At 38.4% G+C, this 23333-nt stretch overlaps 1 protein-coding gene across 2 annotated transcripts in view; it reads right to left on the bottom strand.

The window, feature by feature from the left end:
• Positions 1-23333, bottom strand: part of RSF1 (remodeling and spacing factor 1) — a 163839-nt gene that overhangs the window by 4741 nt on the left and 135765 nt on the right. For both annotated transcript variants that reach the window (XM_078058583.1, XM_036113388.2), the window contains exons 8-15: positions 21571-21675; positions 20280-20359; positions 15494-15548; positions 13869-13978; positions 6975-7042; positions 5550-5757; positions 3840-4060; positions 498-686 (exon numbers count right to left, since the gene is read on the bottom strand). In XM_078058583.1, the coding sequence (XP_077914709.1) occupies positions 498-686; positions 3840-4060; positions 5550-5757; positions 6975-7042; positions 13869-13978; positions 15494-15548; positions 20280-20359; positions 21571-21675 (1036 nt within the window). The remainder of the gene's footprint in view (positions 1-497; positions 687-3839; positions 4061-5549; positions 5758-6974; positions 7043-13868; positions 13979-15493; positions 15549-20279; positions 20360-21570; positions 21676-23333) is intronic.

Here is a 23333-nt window from a genome sequence, read left to right on the forward strand (position 1 = left end):
GGAATAACCACAAGACTAAATGGATATCACAAATTCGTATTTTAGAGCTTTTCCTACACTCCTGGTATGGAGCACATCTAAAACTATTAAGAAATAAAAGTTACCAACTGAAGCTCACTGTCAAGGTGGAAAGAGACAGCAGGGCCCTGTATTTCAAACTGTTTAGTTATCCAGGGCAGAAGTTACCTCAAAATGAGGGCCGTGAATAATAAGGGAGCAGAAGAATTCTTGCTCAGATCTTAATTTTCTGAGACTTGTCTATTTCAATGAAGAGTTTAATTATTACAATGGAGACATTAAAAATTAGTATCTTATCAAGTATCATTTATTTAAACTATAAAAAGGGATCAGGCAAAAAATAATGGATTTTGTCTCAAAGATATCACTACTTATACTGAATTTCTATGAAATGGTACAGAACCACAATCTTGAGTTTACTTTATAGCTTCTATTTCTGCCTTGTCCAAACTTCTGTAAACTGGAGAGCTACTCCTTACCTTCACTCTCTGAGCTAGAAAGCCTGCGCTTGTGAACTCGTCTGATTTCTTTCCCACGTCGTAAACTCTTCTGGGAACCATCACTTTCGGAATCTTCTTTGTAGTTAATTTGTCTTTTCTGGTTCCTCCTTGACCGCCTCCGCCGAGTTTCTACAAAATCATCACTAAAATCATCGCTAAAATCACTTTCTGTTCAAGGAAAAAGAAATACAAAATTTAAGTCTATTAAAGAGAAATGTAATTAGCTTAGGTTATAAAAATGTAAAGCTCTTAATAAGTAGGGTTCAGTAATAAAATTTTTAAATTAATAATAATGGCTATAAATCTCTCTGTTTTTTTTTTAAAGATTTTATTTATTTATTTGACAGAGAGAGGCACAGCGAGAGAGAGAACACAAGCAGGGGGAGTGGGAGAGGGAGAAGCAGGCTTCCCACCGAGCAGGGAGCCCGATGTGGGGCTCAACCCCAGGACCCCGAGATCATGACCTGAGCCGAAGGCAGACGCTTAACGACTGAGCCACCCAGGCGCCCCTCTCTCTCTTTTTTAAGTAGGCTCCACACCCAACATGGGGCTCAAACTCATAAGCCCAAGACCAAGAGTCGCATGCTCTACTGACTGAGCCAGCCAGGCACCACTATAAGTCTCTTATTTTCCTCTTAATAGTACAAGTAAATGCGTAGGGGTCTTTAATGCCAAAGTTCCTAATGTTTCCTATTAACAGCCAATGTCTGAAAGTAAAAGATGTTTTAGGGGCACCTGGGTGGCTCAGTCGTTAAGCGTCTGCCTTCGGCTCAGGTCATGGTCCCAGGGTCCTGGGATCAAGCCCCGCGTCGGGCTCCCTGCTCCGCGGGAAGCCTGCTTCTCCCTCTCCCACTCCCCCTGCTTGTGTTCCTGCTCTCGCTGTGTCTCTCTGTCAAATAAATAAATAAAATCTTTTAAAAAAAAGAAAGTAAAAGATGTTTTATACAATCTTTATCTCATTCAACCTAGAGCTACCCAGCCAGCTACATGGGCTGCTCTTCTTGGTTAGTATTTGGTTACTATTCTGCCTCAAAAGAATCTGCTGCTCCTATGTGTACAGATGTGTGGGACAGTTCTAACTGCACAATGTACTGCACAGATTAAAATCTCTAATCCCAGAAAACTGATAAACCTGTTTCAAAGAAGTATAGAATTGGAGTTACGTTTTTGGCTTTTTTCCATATGGAAATAAAATCTGCTAACTACAGCATACGGGGCCCACTTCAATTCTCCAAGTGTCGTCAAACAGCACCATCCATACCATCTCTGATAGACTATGACATTGTGTTAGAGCAGTTTTTCAGGAGTGCTAACAAATTCCACCGAATTATCACATCCAGCCTTACTGTCTAATGAATTTCAAACACTTCAAAATGGCTCACCAACAGTCTGAAGGAGTCCCTACTGGCCAAATCTGGGAAAAACTGAGCCTACACAGCAATGGTAACATATTATATCCACAGACTAAAATAAGAATCCACAAGTACATACTGATATAAAGAAATAAATATATGGGGGAGAAGGGAAAGCGCTTTCTTAAGGAACACCAAATAATAAATATAAAAGGAATTATGGGGCCAGGAAATCATCAATGAATGCTAAAACTATGGGTGAAACATCTGAAAAGAAATGGTATATATATAGTCTCAAAATGCCCTCCTACAAATTACTGTTAATTATAAAGGGAAAAATAGTGGAGACCCAGAGAACATATATTAGCTCTGTGATATTCCTGCTGAAAAATGTATAAACTGAATCTAATCGCAGGAAGCAAAAAAAACCCTGATTGAGGGACATTTTACAAATTAACTAGTATATATTCTTCAAAAATGTCAGGATCAATAAAGACAGTTTGAGGAATATTGTAGATTAAAAGAGACTAGAGACATGAATAAATGCAATGTGTACTCCTGGATTAGATCCTGGACTAGGAAAAAAACTGATATAAAGGACAATTTTGGGACACCTGATGAAATATGAATATATACTGTTAATTAGATAAATGTAGTATACCAATGTTTTATTTATCTATTTAAAGAAAGATTTTATTTATTTATTTGAGAGAGAGAGAGCACGAGCAGGGGGAGAGGGAGAAGCAGACTCCCCTGCCGAGCAGGAAGCCCGATACGGGACTCGATCCCAGGACCCTGGGATCATGACCTGAGCCAAAGGCAGATGCTTAACCGATTGAGCCACCCAGACACCCCTCAATGTTTTAAAATATCTGATTTTGATAATTCTACTATGGTTATATGATATATGAAACAAAAAACCCATAAGCCCAGCCAGGGAGAGGATGTAATACTCCTTCCTGGCTGTGACATTTCCTCAGTGAGAGGACAGCTACCTGTAGCCAATTCTACAAAGTACTCCTAGCTGTTTTTTTAGATGCTGTGCCTGTCACTATTTATTCAGTTAATAGAAATAAGCATAAAATATAAGAACATCACTATTGCTAATTTATAAAAATGAATGAATCACTCACTGATAGTGATCTAAGTGTTAGAAATAATTGGTGAACCTTCTCTTTCCAACTGCTAGATATCTGAGAAAAATGTTCTCAGCTTACTGAGAATGATTCCAAAGAAACATTATGAAGATAAAGTCTAGGCATGGAAACTTGGCACCAAAAGAATTCATCACAGGGTTGCCTGGGTGGCTCAGTTGGTTAGGCGTCTGCCTTCGGCTCAGGTCATGATCTCGGGGTCCTGGAATCGAGCCCCGCATCGGGCTCTCTGCTCAGTGGGGAGGCCGCTTCCCCCTCTCTCTCTGCCTGCCTCTCTGCCTACTTGTGATCTCTATCAAAGGAAGGATGAAAGGAAGAAAGGAAGGAAGAAAGGAAGGAAGGAAGGAAGGAAGGAAAAGAATTCATCACAATCCTAAATGAATTTGGTATGCAGTTAACACATCCAACTGTATATATTTTCTTAGATATGTTTTATGTGAAAAACTTAGTTACTAGTGAGTCATAAGAAGAGAATTCAAAATTTTATTGGAAAGCTTATATTACAAATGAATGAAATTTTATCTTAAGAACTCTTAACTCCAGGGGCACCTGGGTGGCTCAGTTATTAAGTGTCTGCCTTTGGCTCAGGTCATGATCCCAGGGTCCTGGGATCGAGCCTCACATCAGGCTTCCTGCTCGGCGGGAAGCCTGCTTCTCCCTCTCCCACTCCCCCTGCTTGTGTTCCTGCTCTTGCTGTGTCTCTCTCTGTCAAATAAATAAAATCTTAAAACAAACAAACAAACAAAAAAAACCCCTCTTAACTCCAGAAGTTCTAAGAATTGAATTGGTGTGATACAGGTACAAATTATTTTTACCAGAGTCTCTACTATTCTCCTCAGACTCCTCCTCTTCATCATCATCAGAGTACTTTTTCTTTGGGGTCTTTCTCCGCAAACGCCTGCTTTGCCTCATTGGCCGGGAGGGATGTCGCCTCAGTCTCCGGCTACAGAAATCAGTGTCGCTGTCATCATTAGATGGTGGGTCTTCTTCACTTTCATCTGGGTTTTCATCAGATACAACAAACTCATCTTGAGATCTGTCCAAGAGAAACCAGATGAATTATGATTCTGAGTTCAAATTCTAACAAGTCCAGTGAATCATTCAGTAATGGTTAATGTAAAATACCTAGATAATTGTAGCAATTTGTCTGTTAATATTCTTCTCTTAGGAGGAGTTAAGATGAACTGATGCTGATTTTTGTACATAAATTGCTTTGGCGTCTTGGGATGTCCCCCACATGACTTAAATTTAACACGTCCCCAAGAGAACTCATTTCCTAACCTAATCCTCTCTTCTGTCTCCGAGCCTTATATTTGGAACTATTACCTATCCAGTAAGTCAAACCAGAAACCTGGTATTTTTCCTAATTTCTCCCTTTTCATTTCTCACATCTAATCAATTATTAGCTTCCTCTCTGAGTCAACCTCTTAAAGACAGTATCTCAAACCTGATCCCTCTTCTCTGTCGGGCACTCATCTCCCACCTAAACCACCACAGCAATTGCCCAGGGAGTCCCTCTAGTCTCTAGACTCATTTCCCCTCCAGACAGCCTCCAAAAGAATGCCAGGATAAATTTTTCTGAAACATAAACCTCATTAGCCGGATGGTTAAAACCCATCCATGGGCTTTCATCATCTTCAGGGTAAGATTCCAAATTCCCATGCATGACAAACAAATCGCTCCATCATCTGGTTCCATTTTATCTTTTAGCCACATCTCCAGCTGGGCACTCTTTACTTCTTCCCCATATTCTTGCTACCCTGACATACCAGGAGTTTCCTAAATATTCCATGATGTCTTATGCCTTGCTGCCTTCAACACGTGATTGCTCTTAGGATGCCTGCCCTCTTTCTCATCCCACTTTGAATCTCAAGCTCACTGAATTTGCCCAATTCTTCATTCTTCAAATTTCAGATCAAGCTTTATTTCCACTCTAAGGCTTTCCATGAACTCTCTAAATTTATCACTCTTCCTTTATACACTACTTAGGCTTTCCTACATTTTTGCAGCAATCACACAGAATGACTTTTTTGTGGTTTACATGTTTGTTTTTCCCACTAACAATCTGAGAGAAGAAACTCTGCAGTATTGTTTCAACACCTGCTCTGCAGGAAAATCTTTCCTGATCTTCCAAACTGGATTACCTGCCCCAACCCAAACCTCTGTGGGTCACCAGAGAATAGTACCTAATTACTTGTACTTGTCTAATTCTCACATTTGACTAGGAACCTCTCATGGACATGTTGGCGGAAGATGGCATGGAGATGCACAGCAAATGAATGCTCGATTCCAGTTAATCAAATGTAAATACAATCCTGAATATTAAACAACCATAAGCCTACTTTGTTTTGATCTAAAAATAGCTAAGATTAGCATTCTTGAATCTGTTTTAAATAGCCTGAAAATAAAAAGAGATCGTCCATGTGCACGAAGAACCAAAGGCCCGTCACAGCATGGCCGAGCTTCTCTGCAAGCCCCATTTAAGCCTGTATCTAGGGAATGGGACCTGCTGGCAAACCACATACCCGTCGCTGATCTTGAATTCATCCTCACTCTCTTCTTCGTCCAGGTTGCTGTCACTGTCCAGATCATTCAGTCGCCGGCGTTTCTTCCGACGTGCAGCAGCTGCCCTCTGGGGTCGTTTATTTTCTTTTCTTTCTTCATCCAAAATAGTAGAGATGTCTTTCCCACGGTGACCTGTGATGGTGGAGATATCTTTCCCTCGGCCGGCTCCTGAGTTCAGGGGGGAAGGGGAGGGCGATGAGGGGAAGAGAGGGAGGAAGAGAGACAACGGTACGTTTATTAAAAGCTTCTCTCTAGATAGAGCTGTCCTTGTTCATCCTTAGCGGCTCATTTACTTTTTTCCTACAAATAAGCAGTTTTCTCACAACTTCAGCTAACAGAGCTCTCATCAAGAGACTTTTTGCATGTGTTTAGTCTACTAAGGGGAAGTTCACCACGTAAAGAACCTCTTTTTAAAAAATTTGATAAAATTTGCATACTGTAACATTCACCCTTTTAAAGTGTATAGTTCAGAGGTTTTCAGTAGTCACAAAGTTGTGCAACCATCACCACTAACAAATTCCAGAACATTTTCATCAACCTCAAAGGAAACCTCATACCTATCAGCAATCACTCAAGAATCTCTTCTTCAAAGTTGTCTTTTGGACAGGGCTTTAGAAAAAGACCAATCCGTTTTCTTTTAACTGTGTGTGCAGGACAGAAAAGGTGAGAATCCCGCAGCAAAGCTGTAAATAAGGTGCAGAGCCCTGGAAAAGCTGGTGACTTCTTCAGACAGCCTACTTACTACTGATCTTCTTCAGAGTTTTCCTAAGTACTAAAGGAAACCACAATGCTCCATACTGGAGCACTGGTAATTCTCCGTATCGCTCTTTCATTAAATTACCTTCAAATCCTTCTGTTTTCATGTGACCTGTTAAAGACTATGAAATTAATGAAGTGATTTTTAAAAGGTTGATCTAAAGCAATCATTTAGATTCAGATTATCCATAATTTTTAAGATTTTGTAGCAGTAGTGATCTAAACATAAACAACAAGAAAGTTTAAGTGGGTTTTCTATTTGTAAGCAGAAATAAATTTTTTTAATCTACAGAGGAACATTTAGATTTTATATCAGGTCATAAAACTACTTGAAAAATAATTAATAAGATCTGAGTCTACACATTGACACAATGTCCACAAATTATTTTGAATCTCAGACATTTAACATCAAGTAGAGAATAAAAAAAAAAAAAATGCTTACTGCCCTAATCAATGTTTTGTTTTGTTTTTAAGTAATCTCTATGCCCAACATGGGGCTCAAACTCACAACTCTGAGATCAAGAGTTGCATGCTCTACTGACTGAGCCAGCCAGGCGCCCCTACTCTGGGCATTTTAAGTTAACCTACTGGCCAAGTCATACGAAGAACAGGGAATGATAAACACATACCTCCTCCATCAGCTTCTTTGATATCATCTTCTATAGCTTCATCGATTGCTTCATCAAATTCATCAAATCTAAAATATATACAACAATCACATCATAGCCTGTCCTGGTACATGGGTTAGGAGGAGTTGCCTCTGAAATGAAAAAGGCCTGAGTATAAAAATGCTCTCTGCCACTTTGGGGCTGTGTGACTTGGACTACATCACCTCACTCCTGTTAACCTCAATTTCTTTTGCCAATCAGTATCTAACTCATTTTCAGAGATCATCTATACCAGGCATCAGCAACGATTTTTATAAAGGGCCATTTTATAAAGGATAAATATTTTTGGCTTTGTAGACTCTATGGTCCCTGTTGTAACCACTCACCCCTGCCACTGAGCTGCAAAAGCCGCCAGAGACAAGGCAAGTGAACGAATGCAGCTGTGTTCCAGCAGAACTTTATCTATGGACACTGGGATTTGAATTTCATGTAACCGTCCTAAGATTTTCTTCTTTCGGTTCTTTTCTCAGTCATTTATACATATAAAAACCATTCCTAGGTCACGGGCTATGGCTACATAAACTGGCATTTGAGCTGGGATTTGCCCCACAGGCCACAGTTCGCCCACCTCTAACTACGCAAATCACACAGCAAAGTAAGTTGAATTAGTGTTCCAGAAATAATACTAAGTATGAGAACTACACTATTACTGTCATCAGGGGTTATATTACTATTATTACCAAGGTCCATATACAGATGCTCAGAATTTTAGAACTAGATAAAAGTACTTTTTCTCACAAGGGCCACTGCCCCCAACTTAGAGAAGACAAGTCTAGATGAGCCCCAAGATTTCTTCACATACAAAACTCCCTTCACTTTAGACCTGAGGTGACCGAAAGGATAAAGTGACTTGCCTAAAACTATCCAAAATATGGTAATTACTAGCTGCGTGTGGCTATCTATATTAAAATTAATTAAAATGAAAAACCCCGTTCCTCGCTTGCCAGATTTTAAGTGCCCCACAGCTACGTACAGCACCACGCCGGACAGCAAAGAAACAGCACGTCTCCATAAACACAGTAAATTCTACTGGACAGCGTTGGATTAAAGGCAGACAATGGATTAACGATAGAGTTTAAAAGCCAAATATTTTGCCTTTTGAGTTAAGAAACTCATTACAGCTATGGATTTCCTCTCTAGAAAAAAAAAATATCCACACAAACATAAAATTTTATATCTAATTGTTTCAGGTTAAGAATTCTTCTACAACATAGTTTTTAATGGCTATATAGTATCTAATCTTATAGATGTATCATAATTTAGTTAAAAGTTTACTTCCAATTTTTTCACAATTACAATCATAGCTATGAAAAACAACCCTGCAGCTGTAGCTTAGGTTTTCTTTAACAAATTCTGAGGAAGTAAAAATCTGTATATCCACTCATCAGGCTAGAATAACAGATATAGATAAAGCCAGATGCAGTTAACAGAAAACAGTATTTCTCCCAATGACAGGTTGCAGCTATAAAGTGGCAAAACAGCCTCTTCCTCTGAATGACTTCTACTTTCCTACTCACCGAAAAACCTGGTTTTCTGTGTCAGAGACCATTAGAACCTTTGGACTTACGAAATGGCATCAGTAAGAATAAAATATTCCATGCTTGCCTGGAGGATTTCAGTTACTTTTAACACAAAGAGGCAGCCTTGATTTATATCCCAGATGCAGAGCTTTGAATAATGGAATGGACACAACACCCTACACATCAACTTCAAATTCAGTGCTTTCAGGAAACAGGAACCTGTGTCCACTATGTGGTCTAGATCGGATAGATTTGCCTTCAGCCTAACTCTCATTGCTTCATTTACATTTCATCTAAACTCTACCCTTCCTCAGTATCTTATAACTCTACCTTTTCCTTTGTTTGGTGAGTGCCCATGGTTCCACCAAGAGATTCTGTTGGACCTTAGGTTTGTTCCTGGTATTCTTGCTACAAATAAAACTGTTGGCTTTAAAGGGCATAAAAACTGTTCTTCCAATATCGCTTGGCATCAGGGAAATACAACCCAAAACCTCAATGAGATACCACCTCACACCAGTCAGAATGGCTAAAATTAGTAAGTCAGGAAATGACAGATATTGGCGGGGATGTGAAGAAAGGGGAACCCTCCTACACTGTTGGTGGGAATGCAAGCTGGTGCAGCCACTCTGGAAAACAGTATGGAGGTTACTCAAAAAGTTGAAAATAGAGCTACCATACGACCCAATTGCACTACTGGGTATTTACCCCAAAGATACAAATGGAGGGATCCAAAGGGGTACATGCACCCCGATGTTTATAGCAGCAATGTCCACAATAGCCAAACTATGGAAAGAGCCAAGATGTCCATCGACAGATGAATGGATAAAGAAGATGTGGTATATGTATAGAATGGAATATTATGCAGCCATCAAAAAATGAAATCTTGCCATTTGCAATGACATGGATAGAACTAGAGGGTATTACGCTAAGCAAAATAAGCCAATCAGAGAAAGACAAGTATCATATGATCTCACTGATATGAGGAATTCTTAATCTCAGGAAACAAACTGAGTGTTGGTGGAGTGGTGAGGGGTGGGAGGGATGGGGTGGCTGGATGATAAGACACTGGGGAGGGTATGTACTATGGTGAGCGCTGTGAATTTTAAGACTGATGAATCACAGACCTGTACCTCTGAAACAAATAATACATTATATGTTAAAAAAAAAAAAAGATAGTAGGAAGGGAAAAATGAAGGGGGGGAAATCGGAGGGGGAGATGAACCATGAGAGACTATGGACTCTGAGAAACAAACTGAGGGTTCTAGAGGGGAGGGGGGTGAAGGGATGGGTTAGCCTGGTGATGGGTATTAAAGAGGGCACGTATTGAATGGAGCACTGGGTGTTATACACAAACAATGAATCATGGAACACAACATCAAAAACTAATGATGCAATGTATGGTGACTAACATAATAAAAAAAAAAAAACTGTTCTTCAAGGGTGGTAGCAATTTATAATATAACCATGAAGTTAATTTTATCATCTAACTTTTTTCTAATTTTGAAAATTATTTTCTTGTTCTTTTACTTTTTTTTTAAAGATTTTATTTATGTATTTGACACAGAGAGAGAGACAGCGAGAGAGGGAACACAAGCAGGGGGAGTGGGAGAGGAAGAAGCATGCTTCCCACTGAGTGGAGAGCCGGATGCGGGACTCGATCCCAGGACCCTGAGATCATGACCTGAGCCGAAGGCAGACGCTTAATGACAGCCACCCAGGCGTCCCTGTTCTTTTAATTTTAATGTGATTACTGAGTAAGGCCAAATAATAGTTTCATGTTTATTGGTCATTTTTGCTTTTTCTTTTACAAGGCTGGTTTGAATCCTTTGCCCGTTTTATCAGCCAGTGTGCATCTTTTACTACTTGTAAGAGCTTTTAAGGTATTAAAAGATTTTTTATTTTTTAAAGATTTTATTTATTTTTTTGACAGAGAGAGACATAGCAAGAGCAGGAACACAAGCAGGGGGAGTGGGGGAGGGAGAAGCAGGCTTCCCGCTGAGCAGGGAGCCCGATGCGGGACTCGATCCCAGGACCCTGGGATCATGACCTGAGCCGAAGGCAGACGCTTAACAACTCAGCCACCCAGGCGCCCTAAGGTATTAGAGATTTTAATACTTTGTCATATGTTGCAATTATTTTTTCTTTTACTTTAATTTTAAAAAATTTATTCATTAGAGAGAGAGAGAGAGAGAGAGAGAGCACAAGCAGGGGGAGGGGCAGAAGGAGAGGAGAAGCAGACTCCCCACTGAGCAGGGATCCCGTTGCAGGGGTCCATCCTAGGACCCTGGGATCATGACCTGAGCCAAAGGCAGATGCTTAACCGACTGAGCCACCCAGGTGCCCCTGTTGCAATATTTCTATCCAAAGTGTATTTCCCCTTTAGCTTCTGCTTATTTTTTAAGTTTTGAGAAATGAAAACTGACATCTTGCCCTGCTACAATTATGAATATGTGCCCATAACATTTCCAGTCAGCCCCCTCCCAAATAAACAAATGTAAAAAGTCAACGCTGTCTAGTTCTAGTTTCCAAAATAAACAAAACCTTGGTTTCCCTAAAGTAACTGATTTCCTAACAAAAATGTCTTTATTCTCAACTTCAGTAACGTTAATGGCTGGAGACACAACAGCTTTTACAGACATCATGGAAAAAGCTACTGTATTTCCACAATGAAAAAAACTATACTCACTGTAATTTTTAAAATTCGTAAGGCATTCCTTTTGAATTCTAACTCCTTTGCAAAATTTCTTTCCAAGAAAATATTTTCTTTTAGAAGTAAGTACTTCTAAGTCTTTCTTAAATTTTATGTAATCAAATCTCCTTTCCATTATTGTTTCTATGTTTGGTGCTACGCTTAAAAAGTTGCTCCTTACAGATTACATACCTTCCTTAAATTTTTTTGGGAAGTAGATATTAAGGCATAAATAAATTAATCACACAATACATTTTATGCTAAATATAGTTTTTCATAAATTTCTATATTACTGTTATATAAATTTAGAGCTGAAGGGATCACCTGCGTTAATCCGCCATCAACCAAGACCTAGGGAAATGGACCATTCCAAGTTACATGGGTAATACGTGGTATGGTGAGGACTATAATATTCTTCTTCTGTACCCCAATCCAATGCTACTTCTAGTCAGCTTTGATGTCATCCTCTCTGTTAGCAGCAGTAAGAATCTGATAAACAATTACTAAATGATAATGGTGATGAAATTCTTTTCTGTCCTCTTTCTGTGGTAATACTTTATTAAGTGCTTTATATTTTATACTCACAATAATCCCACTGCACCCATGTACAAATTAAACTCTAGGTGTATTCAGACCTTAAATATGAAGAGTAAAACTTATTAGAGAAAGCACATGAATGACTTTCTTAATACCTCTCAGTTAAATTTCTTTTAAAAAGTACTAAGAAGCAGAAATAATAAAGAAAAAATGACAAGAGACATACAAACACCCAGCAAGCAAATGAAAAGATGCTCATCATCAACAACAACGAGGGAAGTGCAAATCAAAATCACGAGATATTGCCTCATATCCGCTAGGATGGTCACTATCAAAAAAACCCTCCAAGGCCAACCAGTGTTGGCAAGGATGTGGAAAACCTGGGAACTATATACTGCTGGTGGGAAACAAAAGGGTGCAACTGCCATGGAAAACATCATGGACGTTCCTCAAAAAACACAAAAATATAAGTGCCATAGGATCCAGCAATCCCACTTCTGGGTGTACATCCAGGATGAAATACTAAGAGTAAATCTCTCCTTCTTTTAACAACCACAACTACATCAAGATTGAAAGATAATACAGTTCTACTGTAAGGTTTGTTCTGAAACTGTGAATTGTTACAACAAGGCTGATATATTAGGAAATAATTCAAGTATAATGTGTATTTTATACTTGCTTTAAGTAATTTTATTCATGAGAAACACTAGGTAAATGTAGAAAACTGCATCTAGCCACACAAGCATATACAAACTGCATACATATACACACCTCAAATATCTACCAGCAACCTCAGCTCATTATGCGTGTTACAAGACAAATCAACCCTCCTTCTACCACCACACAATGATTTACAAATTGCAACCCACCTCACAACCACTTCCACAGACAAACTCCAGGGATTTTTCAACAGAAAATGTGGTAATTAGCGTAGTATTTATACTAGTTCTTAACCATTTAACGTGCATCAAATGTTACTATGTTTTTATTACAGTCGTATTTTTTTTTTAATTTTATTTTATTATATTATGTTAATCACCATACATTACATCGTTAGTTTTTTGGGTTTTTTTTTGTTTTTTAAAGATTTTATTTATTTATTTGACAGAGAGACACAGCTAGAGAGGGAACACAAGCAGGGAGAGTGGGAGAGGGAGAAGCAGGCTCTCGGCTGAGCAGGGAGCCCGACGCGGGGTTCAATCCCAGGACTCTGGGATCACAACCTGAGCCAAAGGCAGACGCCTAACGACTGCGCCACCCAGGCGCCCGACATCATTAGTTTTTGATGTAGTGATCCATGATTCATTGTTTGTGTATAACAGCCAGTGCTCCATTCAATACGTGCCCTCTTTAATACCCATCACCAGGCTAACCCACCCCCCTCCCCTACATTCATATCTTTAAAAAAAAATGTCACTAACGAAATTTTTGAGTGTGGCCCTACCTCCATATTTCCCATAATCCCTATGGTTTATATTGTGTGATTTTACACAGCCCGGCAATTTTTAGGAATTCATATCTTGTATTACAGAAGAACTGACTTTACACTTGCTCCTTCCGTGAGCAGGCTTTGATTTCATTAGTTATGATGATTTTATATAAAATGGTACCATGATAAGTACTTTCAAAGAGAAGAATTGGTTGCTATGAGGGCATATAATAGATTTGATCAAGAGAACGTTAACAAGGTGAAAGCAGGAGGGAAATCCTAGGTCGAGTAAAGAGCATGTGCAAACGAGCTGAAAGAAGACTGGCTGATAATGACAGAGTGAGGAAAAATGTGGATGACACGGAGCTGAAAAGCTGGGTACAGAGCAGACTCTGTGGTGCCTGTAGGGGCCTTGTTAAAGCATCGATCCTTATCCCAAGAGCTACAGAAATCTGACAAAGTATATTAAGCAGAAAAGGATGACATGAGCAAATCTACGTTTTGAAAAGATCATGTTGGCTGCTCTAAAACGGCATGATTCTAAAGACAGTAAGTAACAAATATATATATATCTAACTAATGATCATTATGAAAAAAAGCATATCCTCTTGGGTCATATTTTATAATTTAAAAAAACATTTTACACTCTTCTCTTGTAACCATTTCCACATATTTCATACCTATAACTTATACATTTCCGTGTTCTTGTTGACCTCCTTTCAAGTAAGTTTGCTTTGGATTTTTTTGAATCTTTTTTCTTTTCTTCATGATCTTCAGAAAAATCTGGCTCCTGGTTTAAAAATATGATAACAAATATATAAGTTATTAGGACAAACAAAAAGCTTCTTGGAATGAATAGTTTTCTAATGTCTGTCTAGGCAGCACATGTGAAAGATCTGAAAAAGTGAGGTGATCTCACCCCCCCCAAAACTGAATGAACATGGCCACACTAAGTAGAGAGATTAAAAAGAGTACTGGTGATCAAGGGATGAAGCCCTTCTGTATTAAAATTCTTACGTTTCTGTGAGTTTATAATTACCTCTTTTAAAACAATCATGATGAAGTTTCTCCACTGATAAATTTTTTAACAAATAATTAAATTGAACACATAGAAGATATTCAGAAGATATGCTGAATCAATGAAATAATGGATTTAGAAAAAGAAAGAAGCATGATGATGAAGGAAAGTAACTAACCAAGACAGGTTACTTAAGCGTGTGATTTAATTAAGGCTGAATGAAACTGTGTATGAAACTAGGAACATTTCTTCATTTCCAAATGAAAACCATGTTACATGTACTTTCACTCATGAGATATCCTTAATTAGAAATTAGACTAATAATGTAAAACAATATTCCTTCAAAGAAACCAACTGTAAAGAACAAATACTGAAGTTTCTAATAACCAACTCCCAAAGCACAGGATTAAAAACCCAATCTCCCTGAACTATTCTTTTGTCACTTTACATAAACAACACATAAAGAAGCTAAAAACAAATTACCCAGTATAATACAGGGTTAAAAAAAAAAAAAAAACCACCCCAGAACATATACCCCATAGCAGTGAGCTATATAAATCTGATTTGAACGTGATATTACATTTTAGGGCTATCAGCATATATGTAATTTTTATTTTATTATTACTGTTATTTTCTTTAGTAGACTCTACACCCAACATGGGGCTCAAACTTACGACCCCGAGATCAAGAGTTGCATGCTCTACCGACTAAGCCAGCCAAGCAGCCCAGCATATATTTAATTTTAATCATGAGGGAAAATATGGGTGATTTCTTTAAGGTCCTAAATTTCTACTTTTTTTTTTTTTTTTATTAGACAGAGAGAGAGTACAAGCAGGGGGAGCAGCAGAGGGAGAAGGAGAAGCAGGCTCCCCGCTGAGCAGGGAGCCCGACGCAGGATTCGATCCCAGGACCCCAGGATCATGACCCGAGCCGAAGGCAGACACTTAACAGTCTGAGCCACCCAGGCACCCCCACTTTTTTTTTTTTTTTTTTTTAAGATTTTATTTATTTATTTGAGAGAGAGCACATGAGAGGGAGGAGGGTCAGAGGGAGAAGCAGACTCCCTGCTGAGCAGGGAGCCTGATGTAGGACTCGATCCCGGGACTCCAGGATCATGACCTGAGCTGAAGGTAGTCGCTTAACCAACTGAGCCACCCAGGCACCCTCCACTTTTAATAAAACAGGTATACTGTATATTTAAAACTATTCACATTACATAAAGTGGGTTAAATTTTAAAACAATTATGACAGTCTCTTCTTCAAAAATACTACAAACCAGAAACTTACTTGTGGAGGAATGATGTTTTCGATACTGATACCCACATACACCAAACGTTCTTTCCTTTAGGTGAAAACAAAAACGCACGCAAAATGAGATTTGCTAAAAATAAAATTGTTATGAAAACATTGCTAACACAGACAATACTAAAATTACGATTTCATGGTAACGGCAGAGGCTAGGTCAGACACGTCAGCTACTGTCTACAGAGCTTATCGTACTGGTATCTGTGGGAGGCACAAAACTTTCTAAAGGTAAAAACTGTAAAAAGGTGTAACTGAAAGTTGTAGTCTTGGAAGTAATTATACTGATGAAATAAAACCTGCGAGCTGAAGTAGACGAGGAAACTTCATGAGGAGAGTTATGCTGCAACTCACTGACAAAGTGATTAGCCAGGAAGTCAACGCTGGACAAACTAGATCTTTGTTAGGCCGGACATTTTCATATGTGTATATACACAGCCATAATCTCAAGGTAATAAGTATCAATACTAAAAAAAGAAATTCTATGCAATAGAACCATGTCAAGGTCCCAGTGATTGATACTAAAACCATGCGTTTGCAGAGAAGAAAAAAGGCAGTGCAGCGACACGGCTCTGCACCCTAGTTGCTCCAGTGAAGATTAGTTTTAGAGCCAGTTAACACTTCTTCAGGCAATGTGGATTTAGAACACTAACGAGATCTCCATAGTTTCTTTTCAAAGAAACAAACCTTTGTTGATTTTAATCCAACAAATTTTCCATTAACAAACTGCTACACCCAATAGGTGTTTTTTCTGGTTCTCCCGAGGTTAATCTAATTCACCAAGGACAGATGAGCTCTTATATGCAGGCCAGTGTATGCTGAACTGAACAGAAATAACCACTCTTCCTCCCTTTGCTTGTGATGTCCCTTATAGAAGGGCATTACTCATCCAGTTACCTGGGTCCTTCAGAATGCAGCCTTTACTGCCCTAGAAACCCTTGGCTCTGCTAACAAGAATCTTACAGTCTTTTTGAGATGGGTTATAAAGCTATTCAGTCAAAAATTGGGCATGTAAGAAAATGATAAAGTTATTTTAATCAAAACCTGATTTAAAATAGTACAGTTAATGAATTAAAAACTAGGAAAGGCAAAAACAGTACTAGCTGAAATTAACAGGGAAGGCTTCATGGAGAAGTCAGAACTTGAGTTCTCTGTTACTAAATATGTTCAACACATATCTATCCCTACACTAACCAAGTTTACTGTTTTATCAGTTTCCTCTTTTATACCTCAAAATCTCTACTTTCACTTTATTATTATCTCAACTCAACTGAAAAACATTCAGTTCACATCCACCATATTGAGGTCATGATTTGTGTCAGGCTTGGGAATCCTGAGGGCAAATAATACACGGTTCTTGTCCTCACAATTATTCAACAACTGACTGTAGTCCATTATGAACAGGTATAATGGAAACATGAAGAAGGAATAACTTGTTTGAAGAGCTGAGAAAGTGGAGGCTTTAAATAGGTGGTAACAGTTGAGTAGGCTCTTGAAGGTAGGTATGATTTCTCATCACAGCATTTTCTTGCTCAGTAATCTTATAGAAAGATACCTCTTCCACTCCATCTCACCACCACCTAGCTCAATGATCATACTGGGCCCAGACCTCATCATTACAAATAACCACACCCTTCCTAAAATTTCAATTTCAGGGAACCTATACTCTGACGTCTACTGGCTCACTTTCCGGCTTACTCCCTCTGGTACACTGATTTCAACAATTCCCTAACTCCAGTGGGACCTCTATCCATCGACCCTAGCCTCTTTTCACTGTCCAATACTCCCTTGTGTCCTTACTTTCCCCCTTACCTGGCTTAGACTCCACGGTCCATCATTATAAATACTCCTTTGCATACACTTTCAAATTCCTTGTCTCTTTCTCTCCTTCCCTCTGTTACATTACCTGGAAAATTCCAACCCTGATTAAATCCAACTCTCTGCTAGCAAACACTAGTAAAAGTACTCTGGAAGTACAGAGCTATTTGAATTCCCAAATAATTCCTGCACCAAGTTCTGGAAGGGATGTTTACCAACCAGTTGAAGGGACTTCTGAAACGTCAAATTTCACAGAGCATCACAGCTCCAGCTCTGTAGACAGTTTCTGGCTAGTCACTAATTACTCATTGACAAATCCTTCTTTTTCACCATACTGTAGAGCCCTTTAATGTAGAGACCACATATACACTTCATGTTGATTACACTGCCTGGCATAAAGTGGGTGCTCACTACATGTTGGTTAAATGTTGAATAAATGTATGAACAAAGGGAAAGATGCTCCCGTGCTAGGATATAGAGAGTAACCAAGGCCGTTAAGTTTCTAGGATGAGTGCTAGAGAAATTATTTTTACAGATTTTAAAAAGGATGAATAAAAATGCTCATTTTTAAAAACAGATGGAGTCACCTAGAGTTTACAGTTAATATTTTACTTTAGAAATATACATATTTTGCTCTTTAGAGCCCCTAGGATTCATATATATCAGGATCTATGTATATTAGAAGCTATATATAAAGAAAACTTTGTTAACCAGATTATTGGGAAGAATTAAAAAATAATAGCAATAATTCAGTTAACTGGCTTTGTGGCAGACTGTTCTCTCCATAACAGTAACTTTACTCTCCTTTTTGTGATCCAATCTCAAAAAGAATTTAGTGTGTGAACTAAAGCCATAATTTTGGATGTCCTCTTAAAGGATGACATTTAAGTAAAGAGGATTACCAAAAGTAGAAGGGAAAGCAAATGAGTTAGTAAATGGGAAGACCAATAGTGTGAATAAGTATTGTGGCACATTTTAACATAAATTTCTAAAATTTTAAGTATTTCTTAATTGCAACAATATACCCTATAGTGAGGCAGTAGTCAAAAATTTTTAACCAGCCTTTCCACAAAACTGCTCATTTCTCAGAAGGGCAGGCAGATTTCAAAAAGAATAAAGAAAATGCCTAATCTTTAATTATGATTTAATTTGAAGCATCCTTAGTTAAATCTTTTCTAGTGTCAAAAATAAAAACAGGAACAACTGTGAATATTAAAATAGTCCTAATAATTATATAAAGGACTATTACCCAGAGTTTCTAAATACACAGGTATTTAGACAACTGATTTTTTAAAAATGAAGTATTTTTATCTCCTAGTCAACTTTATACAGATTAATTTTGCCTTTAAACCAAGTAGCATCCATTATAAACCAGAGAGCTGAAGCTGACTAGTAAGGAAAAAACCAGGATCTGGAGGCTGAAACCACTGAGTTCACAGTATGGGGGAGTAAAATGAGTGGATTATCAAATGAGCTACCTGACTGTCTTAAAGCAAGCTAAATTTGGGGGGAGGGGGAAGACTATGAGATAGCAGGTAAAAGTTACAGTAGCAGCAAATGAAGGTAGTAGGACCAGGAGACATTGTTTAAATTTTCTCATAATATGTACAAATGGGCATCAAATCCTCCTGATTAAGGTTCTGAAAATTCTCTTTTAATACCTCTACTTTATTACATAAGGTATGTCCTAGTTCAGGCCTCACCGGCTCTCCTGGACTCCACTGCAACAGTCTCAACTCTAATTCCTTTTTATTGTTACGAGGGCATGTTTTCTGAAATAGAGACCTGATTATACTTATCTCTCCTTTGATGGCTCTCTTACTACCTGTAGAGAATAATTCAAATCCCCTAGTCCGATATGCCAAACTGTTCACAGTTCAGCCTCAATCTGCATTTACAACTTCATCTTCTACCACTCTCCCCCCCTCACGTTCACATTTTGTTCACACTTTGTCAGGACTTGCCTGATAACCCAAACCCCTATCAGAACTAAAATGCCCCTCCACGGCATTCCTGTATTGCTCCGAATATGCCATGATCTGTCTACTTTACTATACCACTGGCCAATACGGCTGTATTCTGACAGAGGTGAGTTCTCACTCACTCACCTTTTCTCTTCAGTTTGGTACACAGTAGGCATGAATAACTGTTTAGCAATAGAATAATCAAGGAAGGTACAAATAAATATAAATAAACATAAACTTACTATGCTGATTTTGAGCCCCCTTTTAAAGACTGGATTCAACTCCAGTCTTACCTCCTCCAAGAAGTCTTCTCCAACTGCTTTAAGACTACATTGCAATGGTAAATTGGAAAGGGAGGCATATCTTATGACTATAAGTTATGACTCTTAGGACACAGCTCAGCATTTAAATGCTCTTTATTTTAGCGGTGTTAATTCTGCCCACCCAAAGAGATGACATGGGTAACTAGAGCAGTTCTGAGAATTTTCTTGTACTCACTACATACTTAGTAAGGTACATATCCTCCACAATAACTGGGCCAATATTTATTCAGAGTAGGTTTTGATAAATATTTTAGATCAGTAGTTGGCAAACTTTTCCTGTAAAAGGACAGATAATAAATTAAGTGTGGCAGGGCAAAAGGTTTTACCGTAACTACCCAACTCTGCTGCTGTATGTTAAAGCAGCAACAGACAATACATTAACAAATGAGCATGGCTGTGTTCCAATAAAACTTTTTTTATGGACAATGAAACTGGAATATAGAATTTTCATCTGTCATGAAGATTCTTGTTTTGATTTTTTTCAATCATTTAAAAATGGAAAACAAACATTCCTAGTGGGCAATACAAAATTAAGGAGCATGCCAAATTTGACCCATGGGTCACAGTTTGCCAATAATTATTTTAGATAGATATATTAACCTATATTGCAAAACAACTGTATTATCAAATTCCCAAGTAAAACATTAAGACACATTATCACAATACCTGCGTTCAGCACGTTCCTTCTTCTTTAAGGCAACATCCAAATCCTGCAATTGTTCTTCTAATTTCTCACACAGTAGTTTCTGAAAGAGCAAAACACGAGTGTTATTTTTTTTTTTTTAAAGAAAGCTCTAGGCCCAGCGGGGGACCCTGAGATCAAGAGTCGCATGCTCTACTGACTGAGCCAGCCAGGTACCCCCCCATGAGTGTCATTTTTAACACCTTTCCACAAACATTTATCCCTTGCATGCTGGCTCACGATACTATGCTATTCTGAGAGCTGATGAGGGCTCACACAGTGAATGAACACGGAGATAGTCCTTGTGTTTAACGACATAAAGAGGTGCCTCAGCATCCACTGAACTGAAGATGAGCACAGTATCTCTGCAGTAACACACACGTTGGGGAAACTCCTAGCCTCATCAAGAAATACATTCTATGCCTATGTTGCTGGTGGTAATCAACGTTTAAAATAGCATCTGGCTCAACATGTTTACATGACAGTGATGAAAAAGTTTTAAGACTCCCACAGCATTTTTAAGGGAGAAGGTTCTATGTATAATACAATATAATGGTGCCAATCACTATTTTTAAAAAAGAGAATGGGAAGAAATTACACAACCATGCCACATGGTGATTGGGTCAAAACGGAGCTGAAGAATATAACTGAAAAAGCTATGCTAAGCCAAGGAAGTCCAGTTTGCTGGGAAATGCAATAAAGCCCATCATTTTTAAAGTGAGATGAGACTGGACTTGTGACAGAAATGACCCTGTGAGTGCAGTTACATAAAAACAGTCTGTTCTTCAGCTTTCAAAAGAAATTCACCTGAATCACGATATAAGAGAAATATAATCCATGTTTCTATTTATAGTAGCATCATAGTGGTACATAATTCATAATACCATCCATAAAACTGAAAAGAAGGAGGTGGGCAGAAATGAAAAAGAGGATGAAACAAAGGGATAAAGAAACTTAATTCTTCCCTCATATATCATTTTAATTTGGGGCTTTGTGCCTGTAACAAATGTGAGAAAAAAATAAATCAGAGATTATAATTTTATAAAAATTAGAGGTCTTTGAAAAATGCTTTGGGAGAAAAAAAAACAAAGGCCTAAAAGATATTAATAAAAGGTAGTTTTTTTCAAGAGTCTCAAATTTCACAGAACTTTAAACAAAAGGTAAACAATATTTACAAATTGCTTTGAAAATGAAAAATGTTTAGTGGCTGTCAAGAAGTATTATTCATTGGAATATAACACCGAAGACTAAAAACAAAGGCGTGCTGGGTCATACGTGTTGGCAGGGGGGGCAGAACCACTCTCCATCTGGGATGATCATCAGTGGAGGGCGAAGGCAGGCAGTGTGGTACCCACTGTCACAAGAGTCACACAGAAGAATCTGAAATAAACCACACGGAAATGTCAACCTAATTCCACGACTAAAATTCAATGCCTCTGAAGTTAAAGACATTTCAATAATTTTTTGGTACTATACTAAGAAATACTCTATATCACAGTATCTTTATTTGCATAAAACTAAAAAAGCTCTAATTGGGATCTAACACGTCATTAAAAAAAATAATTTGCAATATGTTAAACTACAAAATTTAGCGAAAAATTAGAAGTCCTTTTTTTTTTTAAGATTTATTTACTTTAGAGAGAAAGAGACAGAGAGCTGGAGCGTGGGGAGGAGCAGAGGAGGAGGGGAAGGGAGGGGGAAAGAATTTCAAGCAGATTCCACGCTGAGCACAGAGCCTGATGGGGGCTCGATCTCATGACCCAGAGATCATGACCCCAGCCAAAACCAAGAGCCGGACGCTCAACCGACTAAGCCACCCAGGCAACCCACAAGTTCTTCTTTCTTTTTTTTAAAGATTTTATTTAATTTTAGTTATTTTTTAAAGTAGGCTCCATGCCCAGCGTGGAGCCCAATGTGGGGCTTGAACTCATGACCCTGAGATCAAGACCTGAGCTGAGATCAAGACCTGAGCTGAGATCAAGAGTCAGACACTTAACTGACTGAGCCACTCAGGCAGCTCTTAAGATTTTATTTATTTATTTTTAAAAAGATTTTATTTATTTATTTGTCAGAGAGAGAGCACACAAGCAGGGGGAGCAGCAGAAAGCCCAACACGGGGCTCGATCCCAGGACCCTGGGATCATGACCTGAGCCAAAGGCAGACGCTTAACTGACTGAGCCACCCAGGCGTCCCCTTAAGATTTTATTTTTAAGTAATTTCTACATACAACATGGGGCTTGAACTTACAATCCTGATATCAAGAGTCACATGGTCTGACTGAGCCAGCCAGGTACCCCAAATTACAAGTTCTTCTGACCTGGAGTTATAAACCTTTTTTAGTGTGCCTTGACGACTGTAACAACATATCCCTTATAACAAAGTTTTACAGTTCAAGCATCATAAACTTCCCTACCACACATAGGATTTTAAAAATACAAATAATTCCCACTTTACTTATTTTAAGGATTTTATTTATTTATATGTGAGAGAGAGAGACAGCGAGAGTGAGCGCATAAGCAGGGGGAGCAGCAGGCAGAGGGAGAAGCAGGCTCCCTGCTGAACAGGGAGCCCAACGCGGGGCTCGATCCCAGGATCATGACCTGAGCCAAAGGCAGACACTTAACCAACTGAGCCACCCAGGCATCCCTAATTCCCACTTTAAATAGCATTTCAATTACCTGTCTGTAAGAAACATTCATGATCCTTTTTATAATGAAAATTCAAATATGGAAGGGACAAAGGGGGTATGAGGAATGGAGCTATACTTAGGACCATCATGTTCACAAACAAAGGCTAACAATAATTAGACTTAAGTTGTCATTTTATATTATTTGAGTGTAAGATGACCAATTCTTTGAAATTTAAAATGCACACTCAGGAATGTTTAACTTAAAAAAACTTATTTTTAAATAATTTTAGATTTACAGAAGAGTTGCAAAGATAGAATTCCCATAAATCTTTTACCCTGCTTCCATTAATGTTAACATCTTACATAACCATGGGATATTTATCAAAATTAAGAAATTAACATCAGGGT

This window comes from Halichoerus grypus, chromosome 11, assembly GCF_964656455.1.
Source record: "Halichoerus grypus chromosome 11, mHalGry1.hap1.1, whole genome shotgun sequence".
In the NCBI taxonomy this organism is placed as follows: domain Eukaryota; kingdom Metazoa; phylum Chordata; class Mammalia; order Carnivora; family Phocidae; genus Halichoerus; species Halichoerus grypus.